General features: G+C 28.0%; 1 protein-coding gene across 1 annotated transcript in view; it reads left to right on the top strand.

The window, feature by feature from the left end:
- LOC132943048 (uncharacterized) overlaps nucleotides 1-17,435 on the top strand; it is an 86,723-nt gene that overhangs the window by 30,614 nt on the left and 38,674 nt on the right. The window contains exon 2 of the mRNA XM_061011830.1: nucleotides 16,106-16,291. Within this exon, the coding sequence (XP_060867813.1) occupies nucleotides 16,126-16,291 (166 nt within the window). The 5' untranslated portion in view covers nucleotides 16,106-16,125. The remainder of the gene's footprint in view (nucleotides 1-16,105; nucleotides 16,292-17,435) is intronic.

The following is a 17,435-nucleotide window of genomic DNA, read 5'->3' as shown; positions in this document are numbered from 1 at the left end:
TGTTTTCTATTTATAAAAAAATTGCATTATAAGTGATTAATTATTTTTTCATGGTCAGTGGATTTTTAAATAATATGAGCTGAAATCATAATTTTTTTATTTTACCTAATTATTGGCTTGAACTTGACAACATTTTCGTTGACTAATCTACAGCAAAATCAATAAAAATTTCAAAATGTAAAAACCCATTTCTTCTCAAATTCACATAATTATTTTGGCGCAAATTCAGATTTTTTATTTGTGTTATGGACGCAACGAATGGCTGTACTTACTAATTACCTCCAACTTTTGACCTTTTTAAAAATTTGCATGTGAATTATTATATCGATATTAGGTATGCAATTTGATAAGTCACTCGACGGTGAACAAAAATTCATTTTTTTTATAATTTGACATTCCAATTTACACATTAATGTATTATGTATTATATAAACTCAATTAAGATTAAAAATAGAAAATAAATAAATGCACACAAACTAGTTATTTGTTTTTTACAACACCGTATGCGCCATGATACAATGACACATCAAATTTAATTGGTTGACTTTACTTCATAACATTGTACTACGATTGCATATACGAAACGCCGTCATAAAAAACTTGCATTGGGTATTATAATTTACATATTTAATAATATCAAAAACAATTATTAAACACTGAATTATTCAATGAAAATTGAAAATCTTTGAAAGAATAATTTCACACATTATTATTTGTTTATTAGACAGTCATATACATAAGAACTGAGTGTGGTTCACTGATTCCTGTATATTTTAGTTAAATGTGACGAAAAATGTTAAACGGTTTTTTGCAATAATTATCCTTACATTCATCTATCTGATGTGATTAATGTTAAATGATTCCTATTGAAATTATTTCCAGAAACGCTTAATACATTATAAACTTAACTATTTTCCAGTCACACTACTACGAACAAGTCTACAATTAATCAAATTCCCAGTTTCATAAAAATATATGCGTGTATTGAATATCTTGATATGATTGTAATTCTATTCAAATTACCTTTATTATACCTATATACATAAAAATATCAAAAAAATAAGCATTTATATTATGTTCAATTTAATATGTACACTTAAAATTAAAATATAAATATAAATAACTATTGTAAAAATATAGGTACAAATGTAATGGAAATATTTACACTCCAATGGATTTATTAAAAAACTTTATAATAAATTGTACTCAAAAGCAATGAGCTTAAACACAATTAAAACTACTAACTTATAACTTTTACAGAGGCTCCACGTTTTTTTCAGACCTCTTACCTGTATAATATAATTTAAACTATAACTATACCCAATTATGTACGTTCTTTCGATTAAAATCAAATTTAACGTTGTTCACAACATATAAATACCTACAAATAACTTTCATTGGTAATATTTTTATATTATAAAATATAAATTTGTATTGTTATAATTGTCTTCCATTACATCAAATAAAATTTATTGAGAATAAACAACAAAATATCTTGAGAATTAAAATTGAAAAAATGTTAATTGATTACATTGTGTAAATTACCAATCTATTCTAAATTGACTTTATCCATAGATATTAGTATTAAAAAGTAGTCTTTATGTCTGTATTATAATATATAGTTAAGTAATTACGTATGCGGTTGATCACATATTATGCGTCAACTGTCGCTATAATTGAACATATCCAAATATTTGGTACAACATTGATTAGTCATCCATTTATTTCATAAATATCCAATTAAATAGTTATAAAGGAAATCTAAATATTCATCAGATGACATAGCATTATTGGTATATATTAAGAATAGATAATACAATATCGTTACCATCGTACACATAAATATATTATTGCAGTTGTCACTACAATCCGTAGAACTACATACAATTATTGCATAGTCTTCATAGGTAAAATAATACTTAAGAGTTATAAAGTATGATTTATGTACTTATTTTCTATGAGTTTGCTTAATTTTAAACTAGTGATTATTTTATTTTCTAATATTCGTTTTTGACAGGTTTTTTTTGTATATTAAGTAGGAAACCAAAGAAAGAATTCTAAAATAACTTCTTAAAAATTTCATTTAAACTCAAGTATTTGTTAAACACTTTCAAATAAAACTTCTTTTGTAAAACTGATATTATATTCTTTGGGTTTTTGAGCCTTTAATCGATATAAAAATGATTGTATTAAAAAATGCATTAAAATAATTGTATTTAAAATGTTATTGGGTATGTATTTTGTTTTATGTACTTAGGTAAACTTTCTTTAACTTATCAATATACATACTTTTGCAAAATGATAATTTTTCGTAAATATTTATAGGAAATTGTTGTATTGCATATTATTTTAGGTACAGTTATAGTAATATATTTACTTTATTATACAATTTCGTGTGGGTACTTGATAACAATTTCTCATAATCTCAGTTTGTATACTCTATGGCCTATGGGTCAAGCGATATGTTTCAAGTAGGTACCAACTATAATGTAAACAATATGATTTGTGTAATCCATCTTAACACATTAACTTTAAAATATTTAATGCCTACACTAGAAAGTGTAGTTTAGTTTAATTCATATGTATACTGTATAGTGTATAGTATAATATAAAATACAATTACACATTAAAAAAAAAATAAAACAAAAAAAGGTTAGTTAGTATCTCCTTTACCGAGGATCTAAAATAATACAACATAAAACATATTTTAGATGGATTGTAGAAATCTATAAGAACACATGTTTTTTTTTTATTACTTCGTTCCATACGCGATATATAATATAATATATTATATAAGAAGTAAAGAAAAGTACAAAATACAAAATCCAACTTAAAGTTCCAATACAAAAAGTGAATGCTTCTTTACACTCTTCAAAAATGCTGTTATTATTTCAAGCATGCAAATTGATGAGTTGTATATATGTATATATATATTATTATTCTATATACAATATACATTTATATATTTCGTAGATTATTCAGCACTCTTTTATTTTCGTCTTTTCAATGGGATGTACTCTATTTTTATTTTTATTGTAAGCACCAATATAGTTTTAAAATAATGTAAGGATGTTGTAGAACACGACTGTCAGTTCAAAATAATGATAACGACAGAGTAAATTTAAAATAATTTCATGATTTTTGTGTTGAAATCGTCATTAATGATGCATTTTCTTTAAAAATTTAGATTAATCATATGACAATTTTAAATTGGTAAGTACCTAATTAAAAATGATGATTCAAATTTTTATTGTACAAAAAAATAATATTTGTAAGTTGTAACAGAATGGAAACAAAACAAACATTTTAATTTTTATGCATTTTTATGTGTTACTAATTAATAACTACGAATTCGTTATATAAATATGAGTATATTATTATCTTGGATACTTAATCAAAATATGTCAAATAAAAATAATAAATAGAAAATGTATCATTTTTTTATAATAATAATTGTACCTACCTAATATTTTATTCCAAAATGGTTGTGGAAGTATAAGAATGTTTACTACTGTTTAATATAATACTGTTTACGTCACAAACTCTTTAAATCATAATAATATAGTCTTAAGGTTTAAATTGTGTCAGGTTAGTATTTTATTTTACAAGTGAGTCATTGTGTTTTCCTGTTTACCCTGATACGCTCTACAGCTTTAAGGGGAAATGGGAAAACTTAGAGGCACATCCTAAATATAGGACAAAACTGCAAAAGTACTTTAAATTTCGAAACTGCTGTATAATCAATATATTGTATTCTGAAAAAAAAACCTGAAAATAAAGTGTAATGATTACGTCTTAGTGTAAATTAAAATTTCCTATTAGCTGTACCAAGTTACAGAAATAAATAAAAATATACTTTTTGAAGTATGAAACAAATGAATATTTTATGTACTTGTTATATATTATCTGCTCAAGTATAATTTTTTTTTATTAAAAGTAATTTTTCTCATTAATTCACGGTAATTATTATTAATTTGAATTGACCTTTATTAGATTCGAATACAAAGGCCATTAGTTACTTGTACATTTTTTTCTGTATAGAATAATAAAACAAGAATAATGTAGTTTGTGCTTAACTTTAGTTCCAGTTTTTTTTAAATTTTCTACATTGTTTACTAAGTTATGTTATTTAAATTAGATTTGCTAATTTTAAAAATCGGATGACTCGAGTGTACCTTTTTGATTTAGTGGTAGTTGTATGGTAAGGATTGGAATTTCGTCCTTATTTCATATAATATGTATCATATAACATTTCAAACAGATTCCAATGTGCATCTCAATGTGTTTCAATAATTATAATATTACTTATGAAATGTATTTTTTTGGATGTCTTACATATTTTGTGACTGCTAGTGTCCAATGTCCATAGTTGCCAATACTTTTCTTAATCATCTTCTTCTTTAGTTCTTTGACTTTACAATTTTATAAGAATTTTGACCAATACCGTTACTGTTCTCCAATATTCTCGTTTCTGGATTTTATCTCCGCAAATCGTCACTTTTGGTGTTTACAGATCTTTCCACACCCCCATCTAACCCTCGCTTCCTTGATTTTATTCTGGGTATTTTATTTTTACTGTCGGTTGATGGTTCATACACTTGGAATTTTTGTTTTCCACATTTCACTTTTCTAAATAATCAAAAATAAATTATAAACATACATTAATAATAATATATAATATGCATATTGTATATACATTTATAATCTTTAAGTTTTAAATATGTTAACATATTAATAATATGTTATTAGGAATTTAATATATTTCATATTAATATAATGGCCATCATATAATATAATCATGCAAAGTGCTTAGGTGTGACTTAACCATCGTTAATTAGGGATTTGTTTGATGTAACTATTCAAAGTATATTAGGCGTATGCTATACTTTTACATTTAAACATTTGTTCATTCTTTCGTAGCGTAATGAAAAGAAAATAATTAATAATTTGTGTATTCAGTTGATAATGAAATGCTTTTAGTGACAGGTTTTTTTTTAGTTATTTTAACTGTAGTTTTGGATAAAATACTCATTTTTGTTTAACGACAGTAATTTTTTTCTATAGTACCGTAAAAATACAAATTCTGCTTTTAGTTTATTTTTTATAACTATCAGAATAACATAAAAATATTTACTAATTTTATTTTTGTTTGATTAACCTAAAACGAAGTAAATATTATTTTCATTACCGACATAATAATATGATGACCATAAAATACGATAATAAAAAAAAAAAAATGTTAACATAAATTATCAATACCACGACAAGTAAATATTAGTACGTATTGAAGTATAACTATTTTATATCGCAGTTTATTCCATGATGTAATATTGTGTTGAATCGAACGTAATGTCTCCTGAGGAACAAAAGTGTAATATACAAATAAACTGTTATTTATACAGTATATTGGACTATTGAAGCTGATTAATATTGATGTGTAGTATTTGAACCAAATTGTCCACTAATTACGGTTTCTATAGATACACTTTGTCTATTGAACGGGTTTTATTTACGTATCACAGTAATATTCCCAACTCATAAATGTCCATAACAATAAAAAAAAAACAATGTAACCTCAGCTCTATTCAATAAAAGTCTATTATTTAGTCAGTTAACTAATATATTATATACAATTCAACACGTATGTATATTATGTATATATAATAATAATAATAATATTAATTATTATATTATTTTAATAAAACTAAATTGAAAATTAAAATCTTCCAAATTATTTTGCTTTTGTTGTGTGGTTAGCTTTTGTTTTAAACTTGTTTGTTTATTTACAAAACGTAGATAATCGGAAAAATATTGTGGAATTTATTTATTCAGCGATATGCTATTATAATGTATAATGCGTTTACCGCTTTACTTGCCTGTGAGTTGTATGTAATTATGTATGATCGATGTAGAAATATCGTCCCTACATAGAATATTCACAAATAAATAATAATAGTGAGAATTGTTAATTGACTAATTAATTAATTATTAACACTAATGATACGTACCTATATAGATTTTTTTAATATTACTATTTAATTTTTTAATAGTAATTAATTTCGCCTTATAGACAAAATAGTTAAGTATAAAAAATTTTATACGAAATAATTAAAAAAAGTTATTATAATAGTATATCAAAACTATGTATGATACATTATAATATTACGAGGACAATTTGGATCAAGTATAAACTTATTCAAAGTTGTGTTGTATATTGTACAATACGTTGTATTTTCTCTCCTGAGGGCTCTACAGTATGAATCATTATTGTCTTTCTTTTGGGATTTGAATTTTTGGAAATCTAATTTGAATACGACTATTCCGTATGATATAGTTTTCAGACTATATTATTTGTGAAACAAACGGATTACTCTAAAACTGTTTAGATTATTATCAAATTTACTATTAATTGAAAAAATAATTTACATTTTGCATTTTAATGACGTGCCTTTACATACATTTTGAGCTAATTCATTGAATGCGTGGAGTGGTTATTTTTTAATTTTTCACCAGTAATTAGTTTGCTAGAATTTTCTAAGTAATCTCCACAATTAGTCTACACTTTTCATCATTAGTTCAATAGTTAAGTGACTTTCGACAATTACAACTCATAAATAATGTTGTACAATAATTGTAGGTAATTATTATGAGTTAATGATTTGCGTATGGCACGCTGGTGCTGTCGATGTGTACCAGGAAATACTGTTCACACGCCATACAAACGTTTATGTCCACGCGCGTATCGATCAATATCATTAATTATTATAATATCGTAACGAATTAACAACATTTGTATAGTTATAGCAATTAAAAATTTGTTGGCATTGTGATATTGCAGTGTAAAAACATTAAAAATTATTGTACTGCCTCTTTCGCGAAATGATTTTATATTTCATGCTATACGCGTGTCTTCTTTTCCGCAGAGGGACCATGAGTTCTGCGTAGAACACATTTCATCCCGAGCCTAAAATTACGCTGAAATGACAAAAACTTAATACTACCCGATTGCCGTATTTCGTAAAAAATAATAAGAGTAATGAAAACAAAAACACACGTTCAGAATTGTTTTTGTGTAGTAGAATATAGTGCGGTGGCCGTTGTCCTTTCGCCTGTATGAGAGAACAAGAGGGCGAAACTTGACGTTAACCCTGCCGCTATCACGCTCGCACCCACTATTACCGTGCACCCACCTCACCCAGTCCGTGTACACCGTCTCCGCGTGGCATCCGACTCGTATGACAAACGTTTTTCGTTGATAAAATATATATAAATTGTGTGTATGCGTGAAACACACGTGGCGTTCGTCCAACACAGCCCTCTTCACCCCCCACAGACACCCACCGACACCCACCGCAGACACCCATGATGATCGGGCGACGTGCATTTCACCGTCCTCGTATATATAGCGGCGCACGTACCATTTTCCGACGAACGATTTTCCTTCGCGTTCCTCCACGACCATCCATTTACCGGTTTTGATTTATACAAAAGCCTCGACGGAGCCAGCTTTGGGGCTCAACGGTGAAATATAATATACGTGCGGGTGTATTACATAATATTATATATTTATTAGTTTTTTTTTCCTTAAACATTCCGCACGCATTGGAGATGAAACTCACCGCTCACACTGAAATCGCATTGTAAATTTATCTCAATCCCGGCATCTATAATATGTGCACGGTGCAGCCCCGGCAGTCATAGATATTAATTTCGCCAGACAACACACGCGTGGATTATGATTGTCAACGCTCCAAATTTGTTTTCCCTTGTCCCACCCAATCTCGACGGAAAATCTACTATCGTTTGCAATGTCGCGATGTATGTGTGTGTGTGTGTGTGTGTGTGTGTGTGTGTGTGTGTGTGTGTGTGTGTGTGTGTGTGTGTGTGTGTGTGTGTGTGTGTGTGTGTGTGTGTGTGTGTGCGTGTGATTGCAATCATGCGTTGAAATTTAAGCAAATAGCAATGTCATGTGACTTTGAAAATCACCGATGAGTGTTGTATGGAACTTTGTAGAAAATGACTTATAAATATTAAATTGTGTTGGTTATATTTCAAATTCAGATTATTATTTTACAATTTAAAACAGAAACGAGGAATGTATTTATTTTCAATTTGGAATGACGTGATTTATTTACCATTTTAATATATGTGCTTGCGATACTACGTGCTTTAGGTACTATATTGATTTGAATGAAGATGACCACACGTTTTGAATAATATGTTGTATAATATATTATTATATTGTTTAATATAATTTGTTTATTAAGTTTTTTAATTATAATCTGTATACAAATGGACCCTAATCCTTTGTCATGACATCACTTGAAAACGCATTTACCGATTTGGTAGATTTTTATTCTGTTGTGTTGGTAATTATCAGAACAAGGTTTATATAAAAGAAAATATTAGGAAAATCCACTGGGAAAGTAGGAAATCTGAATGTCAAAAATACAACAGTGGCTCATAATCTATTTTTGTTTATTGTAAGGTTGCTATTGGCACGATTGAATATAATTTTAGGCATTTATATTGTATTTGGTCAAAACCATAAAACATAGTAAAAATGGTATTCCTAACGGTTATTTTTCGACTGTTGTCCCGGGAACCTACACATGAACATCATAAACAACGTGCTAATAAGACATTCGTAATTACGTACGCACCTCTCCTACCTGAAAATATACTGATCGCATAATCACAACCGTGTCTTATGAGCAACGCCGAGGCGGCATGGATATAATATAACATAATCGAACGAGTCCTAACTGACTCACTGACTGATCAACGTAGAACCCGAAAAATTATAGCTTGAGGGTTGAAATGTTCACGGTACCTTCGTGCCACCATGTAAGTGTGCACTAAGAAAGCAACTTCCAAAATTTGCATTTTATAAAGTTGTGCTTAAACAAGTATTTTGATATTCAAGATGATCGATGAAAATCTTTAAGTTTTAAACACCATACACCGAATATTAAATACGAAATTTAACAACGTTTGAATCTATATAGAGTTGGCACTCTGAACGGGCTACGAAGTGCACGGGATCAGCTAGTATACTATATTATAATATGCCAATCCGCTACTCTCCTATTCAAAACTATTTCGCATTCCGATTGGCTCCGATATGAACACGATGCGTCTAAAACTAAAAATATAGTATGTACCATACTAACACTCGTAACATTTATCTGGAATTATTATTTATATTTAATTATTATTTACTATTATTTATTATTATTAAGAAAATGTATACATTTATTTGTAAACTAAGATAACCCTGGGCCTCCACACTGAGTTTTTCTCGGCAAGGCCCAGTATTTGATATTAATTAAAATAAAAAAATATATTATATTAAAAATATTTTATCTACTAATATTTATCATTATTATAGTATTAAACCTTAATCTATACTGCATTTGTTCCCCATACTTAATGATTTAATGCAATTATAAAATAAGTACTATATAATTATAATAGTATAATATACTATAATTCGTGAATCTTGTGTTAATTTTATAATTCCATAACATTATTTCTTAAAACCGCAGTTTGAAATCGATAATCTTCTTCAATGGTCATGGTCACTTAGCTAAGCTATTATTATATAGGCTTACAGTTATAGCTAGGCTGCCTCGATATTAATATTATTAAAATAGAATTTACAACAAATTTAATTTATTTAAACTATATTACGTACATTCAGATCATTCTTACTCACAAATTTAAAAGTTGTATTTAGGTAAGTTACAAATTAATTAATTGTCGTATGACAGTTCTATACCTTGCAGTTGCACAATTATTGCTCATGAACTAAGTTTGGGGTCGAAGTGGCGCAGTAGTCACGCAGTTGACTGTGACTTACACAGTGATCGGCTCGATTCATAGCAAAATTAAAAAATCATTATTATCATTATTATTATTAGATTTTCTAGGTCCTACTCCACTGGGAGTGAATATCTCACATGTCTCCTCTTGGATTATGCGTTTAGTGATGTGTACATAGATACATAGATCACATGATCTATCTACTGTCTACGCGTTCGTTTCAATTAACAAATACAATAAAAAAAAAAATAAACAATCTTTCTTGGTTCCAAAAAACTTTTTTGTTACATAAATTGGGTGATCCACGTCTATAGAGTGCGATTTTAATAAAATTAATATCTTTGTTGGGGACGGAGTGGCCGAGCGGACTTTTTGTATTACACTCTCTTTACATTTCCAAAAAGTTCAAAATATTTAAACCAAATTCACAATCAATTTATCAATGTCAAAATCTCCTTTATCCGATTCAGAAAGTAAAAACCTAAGAAAAATATGTGAATAATATATTTTTTGTTCTTAAAAAGGATTTTTTTTTGGGGGAATCATTCACCTTTAACGATCAACACCAATATTAGAAAATCAACAAAAACAAAATAACGTTGTAGCATGCTATAGACGGAATATAATATAATAAATATACAATTCTAAACATTTAGGCCCAACTTTATGTGTCATTTCAGATTCACAGCTTACTATTTGAATATCGTAACTAAATATTTCGATTCATCGAAAAATATTGGAGTATTTTAACTCATAAAATTAAAATAATAAACACATTTCTTATATTATTATCTTTCGACTTTTCTACTGCTGTCTCTTTGGTTCTCAAGGTTTTACGCCATTAAGTGTACAGTCACAGTTCATTATTTTTTACGGAATATTGTTTTTTACTGTTATTTGATGATGATATTTACATTTGCGAAAATATTCACGTCTCCCTCAACCAATTGAAACACATAGACCATCATTAAATTCCAAACGATTTAATTTGTTCGTTAAAATATGTTATTTCGTTGAAATTATGTTTTTCAATTGTATTATTAAACGTAATAATTTTCAAGTGGCATGCAATTAAATTGTTTAAATTACTTTTATTAAAATTGAAGTTTACAATAATTATACAGAGTATTTAAAATTTAAAAAATTCATATTATTCTGTTACTAAGTATCTTAAGTGTGCTGTTTGAACCGATTTTTATAGGATTAGTTATAACTGATAAAGAATATTTTGCGAACTTTTGCTTTTCAATTAATTATTTGAGTATAGTTTATTATTTTTTATATTATATTATAATAATATAACTTCTCTGTAAATAAAAATCCAAAGTTAATATTATTTTTAATTTTAGTGAATAGTTTATACTTATTTTGTGTTAAAAACACCAAATATACCAACGCTATATTTTTTAATGAATAAAATGTTGTTGAATATACCACTACCGTATTACTTTAGGTAAACATTACTTGGGTAATCACTTTTTTTTTTACATTTATCAACAAATTACAGCACTAAATAAAGATAAAAAATAAAGACCCCTTAGATGTTTTACAATATGATCATGTATACAAAATATGTATGATGATATAAATCACAAGATAGATAATTGTTAAAAATTAGAAAATATTTAAATATTACGTTGGTAGTGTTATTTATTAATAAGAATTTTTGTTTAGATAAGAGAAGTGAAGTAACTTTATAAGGGATGACATGAACAATTATTTGAGGTGTACAATTTGGCTCAGCTAAAGTTTAAATTCTTATAAATAAGAAAAAAAACTTTTCCTTCCGTATTTATTATTTACATAGGCAGGTACATCAATATATGTAGAAAAATCGTTTACTTCAGAGTATAGGAGATGAAAAATTTGATATTGCCATTTAAAAGTTAAAAGTTGTAGGTAGTTTAACCAACGAACATAAGGATGGAAGAACTAAGGGAAATATGCAATTACATTTATTTTAATGTTTTCTTGCAAAAACAACATTTTGATTTAAAAATAATAAGAGTGTACTGTAAAAACATACTGTAATTTATATAAGTAATACTCCTAATCATAATAATCATTTGCTTTGTAGTACTTAATCTGTTGTACTAATTCTACTTACTATCATAAATGTATTAGTTTTGATTTTGAACTAAACTATTAATGTATTAATAAATAATAAAGTAAGCCGTTCACTCGGTAAAGAATCAATTTTAATCTAAATAGCTTAATCGTTTTTTAAACGTCTTTATCAGTTACCACATTGTGTTACCATGCACCATTAATCTTCCTATATTATATAAAAATAACCAACAATAAAATAAAGCTTCATGTGGAAAAAAATCATCATAAACCTTTTAAACAATAAAGATAAAAATAATAACAATTTCATAGGATTCTTTTTTTTATAATTAAACAGTATTTAATTTTACAAATAATAATTTAAACTTATAATGTTTTCGGATGGATACAACTTCTTTTTTTCATAATTGTGATGAATTTTTTGTTGTAACGTTTCAATTTTAAAACGTCATAATTTCAAGTTACAGTTCCTAGGTTGCCCGTAGTAACTGATTTATAATATAATTGCTTTACTATAGCAACCAAAAACTAAACAGACCCACCAAAATCTGGTTTACAACTCTTGTTTCAATGTTTCACAATCGGATTCTTCGTAAATCGTAAGGTTGCTGTCCATAGCAAACGATGCATAATATAATTACGTTTTCATGGCAACCTCATTGATACATATTTTTTTTACTATAACTGTAAAAACATAATATCCATATAATAATATAATTTAATGTTTTCCGTGACGAGGAGAAAATATCAAGTAGCACGCCATATTTACTACTATTGTTGTTTTAAGCAACAACAAAATTAATGTATTAACAGATAAAAATTAGGATTTTAAATCAAAACTAAGTGCAATTTTGACAAGATAAAGTACTATAATACTTTCAGATTTTCCAAACATACTAATAATTAATACTATATCAACATTTAAACATTAATTCATAATAATTTATCGGTCACATTGATGATATTAATAAATATTTTTATTGTTTATTTTTAATCCTTCACTATCTCCCGAATAATATATGAATAATAAAAATATATTTTTTTTTTTTATTGGGTAACCCGCGGCAACATAGGCCATTGGGTGTGGGGGAGGGCACTATAGGTTTTTGAAATTGGGTAAGTTGGTGGGTATGTTTTTGGCAGAATTTCTAATGGGGCACCCGTAGGTTTCTGCCGTGCCCCGGGTGGGGGGATGGTGGCACTTGTTCTCCGGACACCGTGACTTGCCCGAAGAAAAATGCCGCCCGCGGCCAAGGTATCGAACTCGGGTAGGCTGCGTTGCAGCCGACGCCTTAGTCCGCTCGGCCACTCATTCCCCCCCTAAAAATATTATATTATTCTAATAATTAAATGATTAAAAAACACAAGGCATATTTTGATGAACTTATTTTTAGATCTTTGAAAATAATATGGTAGGTATACCCCTGAGAACACCACAAAATGTATGGTTTATGGCATTGAGTATCTTTTAAAATAGTATGGATTGATTTATATTTTTTTTTACCAAATACTTCATGCAATATAAAAATTTCAATTTTTGCACTAATATTATTTATTTTTCTTTATAATAATTTTATTTACAGTTTCATTTGGTTTCTTCTGATGTTAAAATTAGTTATTGAGTAGGTAGTCGACTTAAAAATATATTCAATTATATAATATTATATTTTTTCTCCTACTATATTTAAAATAATTTTTACTTAATATTATGATGCGTACCTATCAGTATTTATTTATTACTCGGGTACTGTTGTAAAATATTTGATTAAATAGATAACATATTTACATTATTTTTTTCACCAAACATCGTACCTACAAAACAAATTTTAGAGTGAAACATGAAATAAAATATAAACAAATATAAAAGCGCTCTAGACTACAAAATGTATCGGTGTGTAAACTATAATGTATGACCGTACATCGGAAAACCATATTTGCAAATGATTCGCATGCGTACGTCCCTTATTTTACTGTCAAAGTTAATTGGTACCATATTTACACACATATTATTTATTGAAAACTGTGTTTCCAAACTACACACCACAAAATATATTGTATCAATACTATAGAAATGCGTGCGTTTCATTCAAAATGTTTGGTTTTTACGTAGTGTTTATGATATAATGAATAATAATTAAGAGAAAATAATCGAATCACTCAACGGACTGACCATTAGTTAGGTGCATATAATTATACATTTTCAAAGTGTTTTTTTGGTTTAGGTAGTACATTTTTTTTTTTTTTTGAATAGTGGTATTTTATGATAAAAAATTATTTTGTATAAAGATCGAATCTCTAGTTTTGAAATTCAGTAAAAATGCAGCAGTTTGGTTTAAATTTTTTTCAACTTAAAGCACTTTATTTATATAATTTTCATTAGTTTAATAATATACGAGTGGAGGTTTCTAGTGTATTAATATGCTTGCCTACAACACGGTAGTTTTCCTATCCCTTTATAATTATGTTTAGGTATTATGTATATCGTATAAATTAAAATACAATCGATTGTACGTAAATATAATAACTATAATATAAAATCAATGACATTATTACATATTATATTTTATATTATATTAAAAAAATATCGATTTGATCCTTATCGAGTAGGTAAAAAGTAGATATCTATATATTATGAAAGAACAATAATTATTACCGAATAAAAACAGCAACAGTTGATTATACCATTGATTTTTAGATAAATAAATAGGTCATTCCGCTAATCATTATGACTACAACTGCAGTTCATTGACGTAAAACGTTTTCTACGGTGGTTCAATTTTTAACTACAATGGTTGGATGACGAGTAAACCAGTCACTAAATTACTGTATAGTGGTAGGTAATGAACAGATGATTCGTAAAATGGATTATGTAGTGGTCTGTAAAATGGCCACCATAAGGAAAAATGTATTTATTTGTTTATCCTGTATAAAATTGGAACCGAGAATTGTTTTAAGAACTATTTCCTGGTAATATCGTCGACGCGTAACCCTGGTTATATATAGGTCAACGTGTGGTATTTACCAGAAAGGGATTTTCGTAGTGGCTACCTGACGATATCAAATTCAGCAACAACGGGTAAATATTGGACGATAGAATAATATCATATTCATGTAGTATTCATAGCGCCGAAACCCTTAACGTATTTCACAAACCAGAACAACCGTTCACGTGAACAGGTATCCGTGTTTTCTGTTTGATCTATACATTTACCTATCTATAGTTTTAAGTTTTAACATGTGAACATCCATAATATAATGAATCATAACATTTTGAGCTTCGTGGTAAACATCGCTTACGGACTCAGGTAAAAAATATTTAAAGTATCCATACATGATAAATGTTAACATTAAATAAGTAAAGTTTTTTGTTTCGAAATAAACAATATGAAATTAGTTAGGAGAATATTTAGTAGAATATGTATTAACATTTTTAATGTATGTAATACATTGTAAAACAAAAAAACAAAAAACAAATTGCGTTGAATGTCATTCTGTCTTAAATTCTTAAGAATAGTTTCTATTTTATCCATTAGTTAAGAAAACCACAGTTGCTCGGTATTCAAAAACCTTGAAGGTAGATAATACCGCAAATGTTAAATGGTTTTTCTTTTCGGTAGTAGTTATTCATGTGTTCTCTAATTTTTTTTAATAAAACTAACGTACATAGTGTTTCCTAAATATAGGTTAAATGTGTTTTTTAAAGGTATTCCTCAAATGGAATTTATTGGATTAAAAGTGACGTCACGGTTATTCATTTTATATTTATGGATATTAAAAATGTGATTTTATTTGAACAAATTTAAAATATTTACCACAGAACTGAATAACTTACTGTTAAGAAATAAATAAGTGGATGGAATTACACACACATCGAAGGAACATAATTTTCCTCTTGAATAGATAATTTTTCACTACATAGCACAAGACTCGATGTAAATCATCATTCCAGTCCCGAAATAACCACTAAACCCGAAAACGATATTATTCATCGATTGCGGTTACAATACAACGAAGAAAAATAAAAATATAAACATTTAAGCTCTTATAGTTTTTAATAATAATATTATTAAAATAGTGAACCATTGTTGAATCATTATTCATATTCATAAGTCATTCGTTTTTCTCATTCTGTAATATGCTCTTATTGCTCTATGCCCGTGTACTTAATATATCTGTGTTTATATGTTAATAACGAACGAGTTTCTCGTTTCAGGGAAATGATTTAAACGTAAAATGGTGGAAAATGGCAATTACACGGAACTGAACTACGGTGACACGCCATACCCGGACGATGGAACCCCATGGTTGGATTCACCTACGTCCAACCAAGTGTTGGGCATCGAAGAGACCGAAGAGACGTCCACCGTACCGTCGGACATGATACCCACTGGGACCGGAGGTGAGTACCTAATGTGCACTTGCCTCGTGCGTTGCTCCAAGTCGAATAAAAAGATATAGTCATAATATACTACATTTTTATAATACACTTCAACTGCAGTTGGGATAACAAAATACAATGAGAAGTAGTTTCTCTGCGACCGAAAGTTTTCCCTTAGATTCTTAACGACGTCGTAGATTGATACCTTAAATAATATTTTATACTCTGCCGCCGCGCGTGCAAGGATGAACGAAAAAAAGTTGGGCAAGTGGGTACCGCTCTGCTGTACAGTAGAACGTGTCGAGTGGGTCACTGTAATGGATGTGTTCAATTTGAATTCAATTATACATCACACTATATACGAAAAATGATTCTGAGCGGAAATGGTAGGTCACCATAGGATATTTTTTTTAGTATATTAATATTGCTACCTATTAAGCGTAGTAATAACAGGAACTAAATAAATTGAATGCATGTCTATTGCAAAAAATCATTGAATTTGCATATCCATACTATCGTAAAATTATCAACGATTTCTTGGTTACAGTATGAATTAATTATGAAGAACTTTGTATTATATTTGCAATGCCTAACCATAAAAATAGAACAATTTATATAGGTATTTTTAACTATATTTGGAAATTTGTGATCTTGACGAATCCTAAGAAAATTTGAACTTCAAAAAATAGTGCCTATATATCATTAATATTTTTAAATAGTAACAACTTATCAAGAACCTTGCATTATATTAAAAATTACTGAGCATTTTCAATTTTGACCTCTTAAAATGCAAACGTACCAACTAGATCCAATCGGAAATTTCCATCAAAGTTAATGATCAGAGCATTTTTCGTACTTGAAGAAGTAGGTGTCTCCAAACACACAGAAAAAACTCACACATAATTGTAAAATCAATACGTCCGCTCCACTCAGAATCTAAATTCGTCTACTTGTCGTCATAGTAAATTATGGTGACAGGCAATAATTATAGTTGTAATAAGTGTATAGTAATGTGCACTTTGAAGTGACAAATAACTGTGTGGTTGTCAATTGATTTGTTTTTATGTAGAATTAAATTTTTTTTTTCATCGAATCGAATTTTAGCCATGCGCTATTGTACGGCTTCTAGCGTAGAAACATTTGCATACAATAATTATATTATAAA

The sequence above is a fragment of the Metopolophium dirhodum genome, chromosome 4 (genome assembly GCF_019925205.1).
Source record: "Metopolophium dirhodum isolate CAU chromosome 4, ASM1992520v1, whole genome shotgun sequence".
NCBI classification, from domain to species: Eukaryota; Metazoa; Arthropoda; class Insecta; order Hemiptera; family Aphididae; genus Metopolophium; species Metopolophium dirhodum.
Note: the sequence above shows the minus strand (reverse complement) of the source record. Positions and strands in the feature narration are given on the sequence as shown.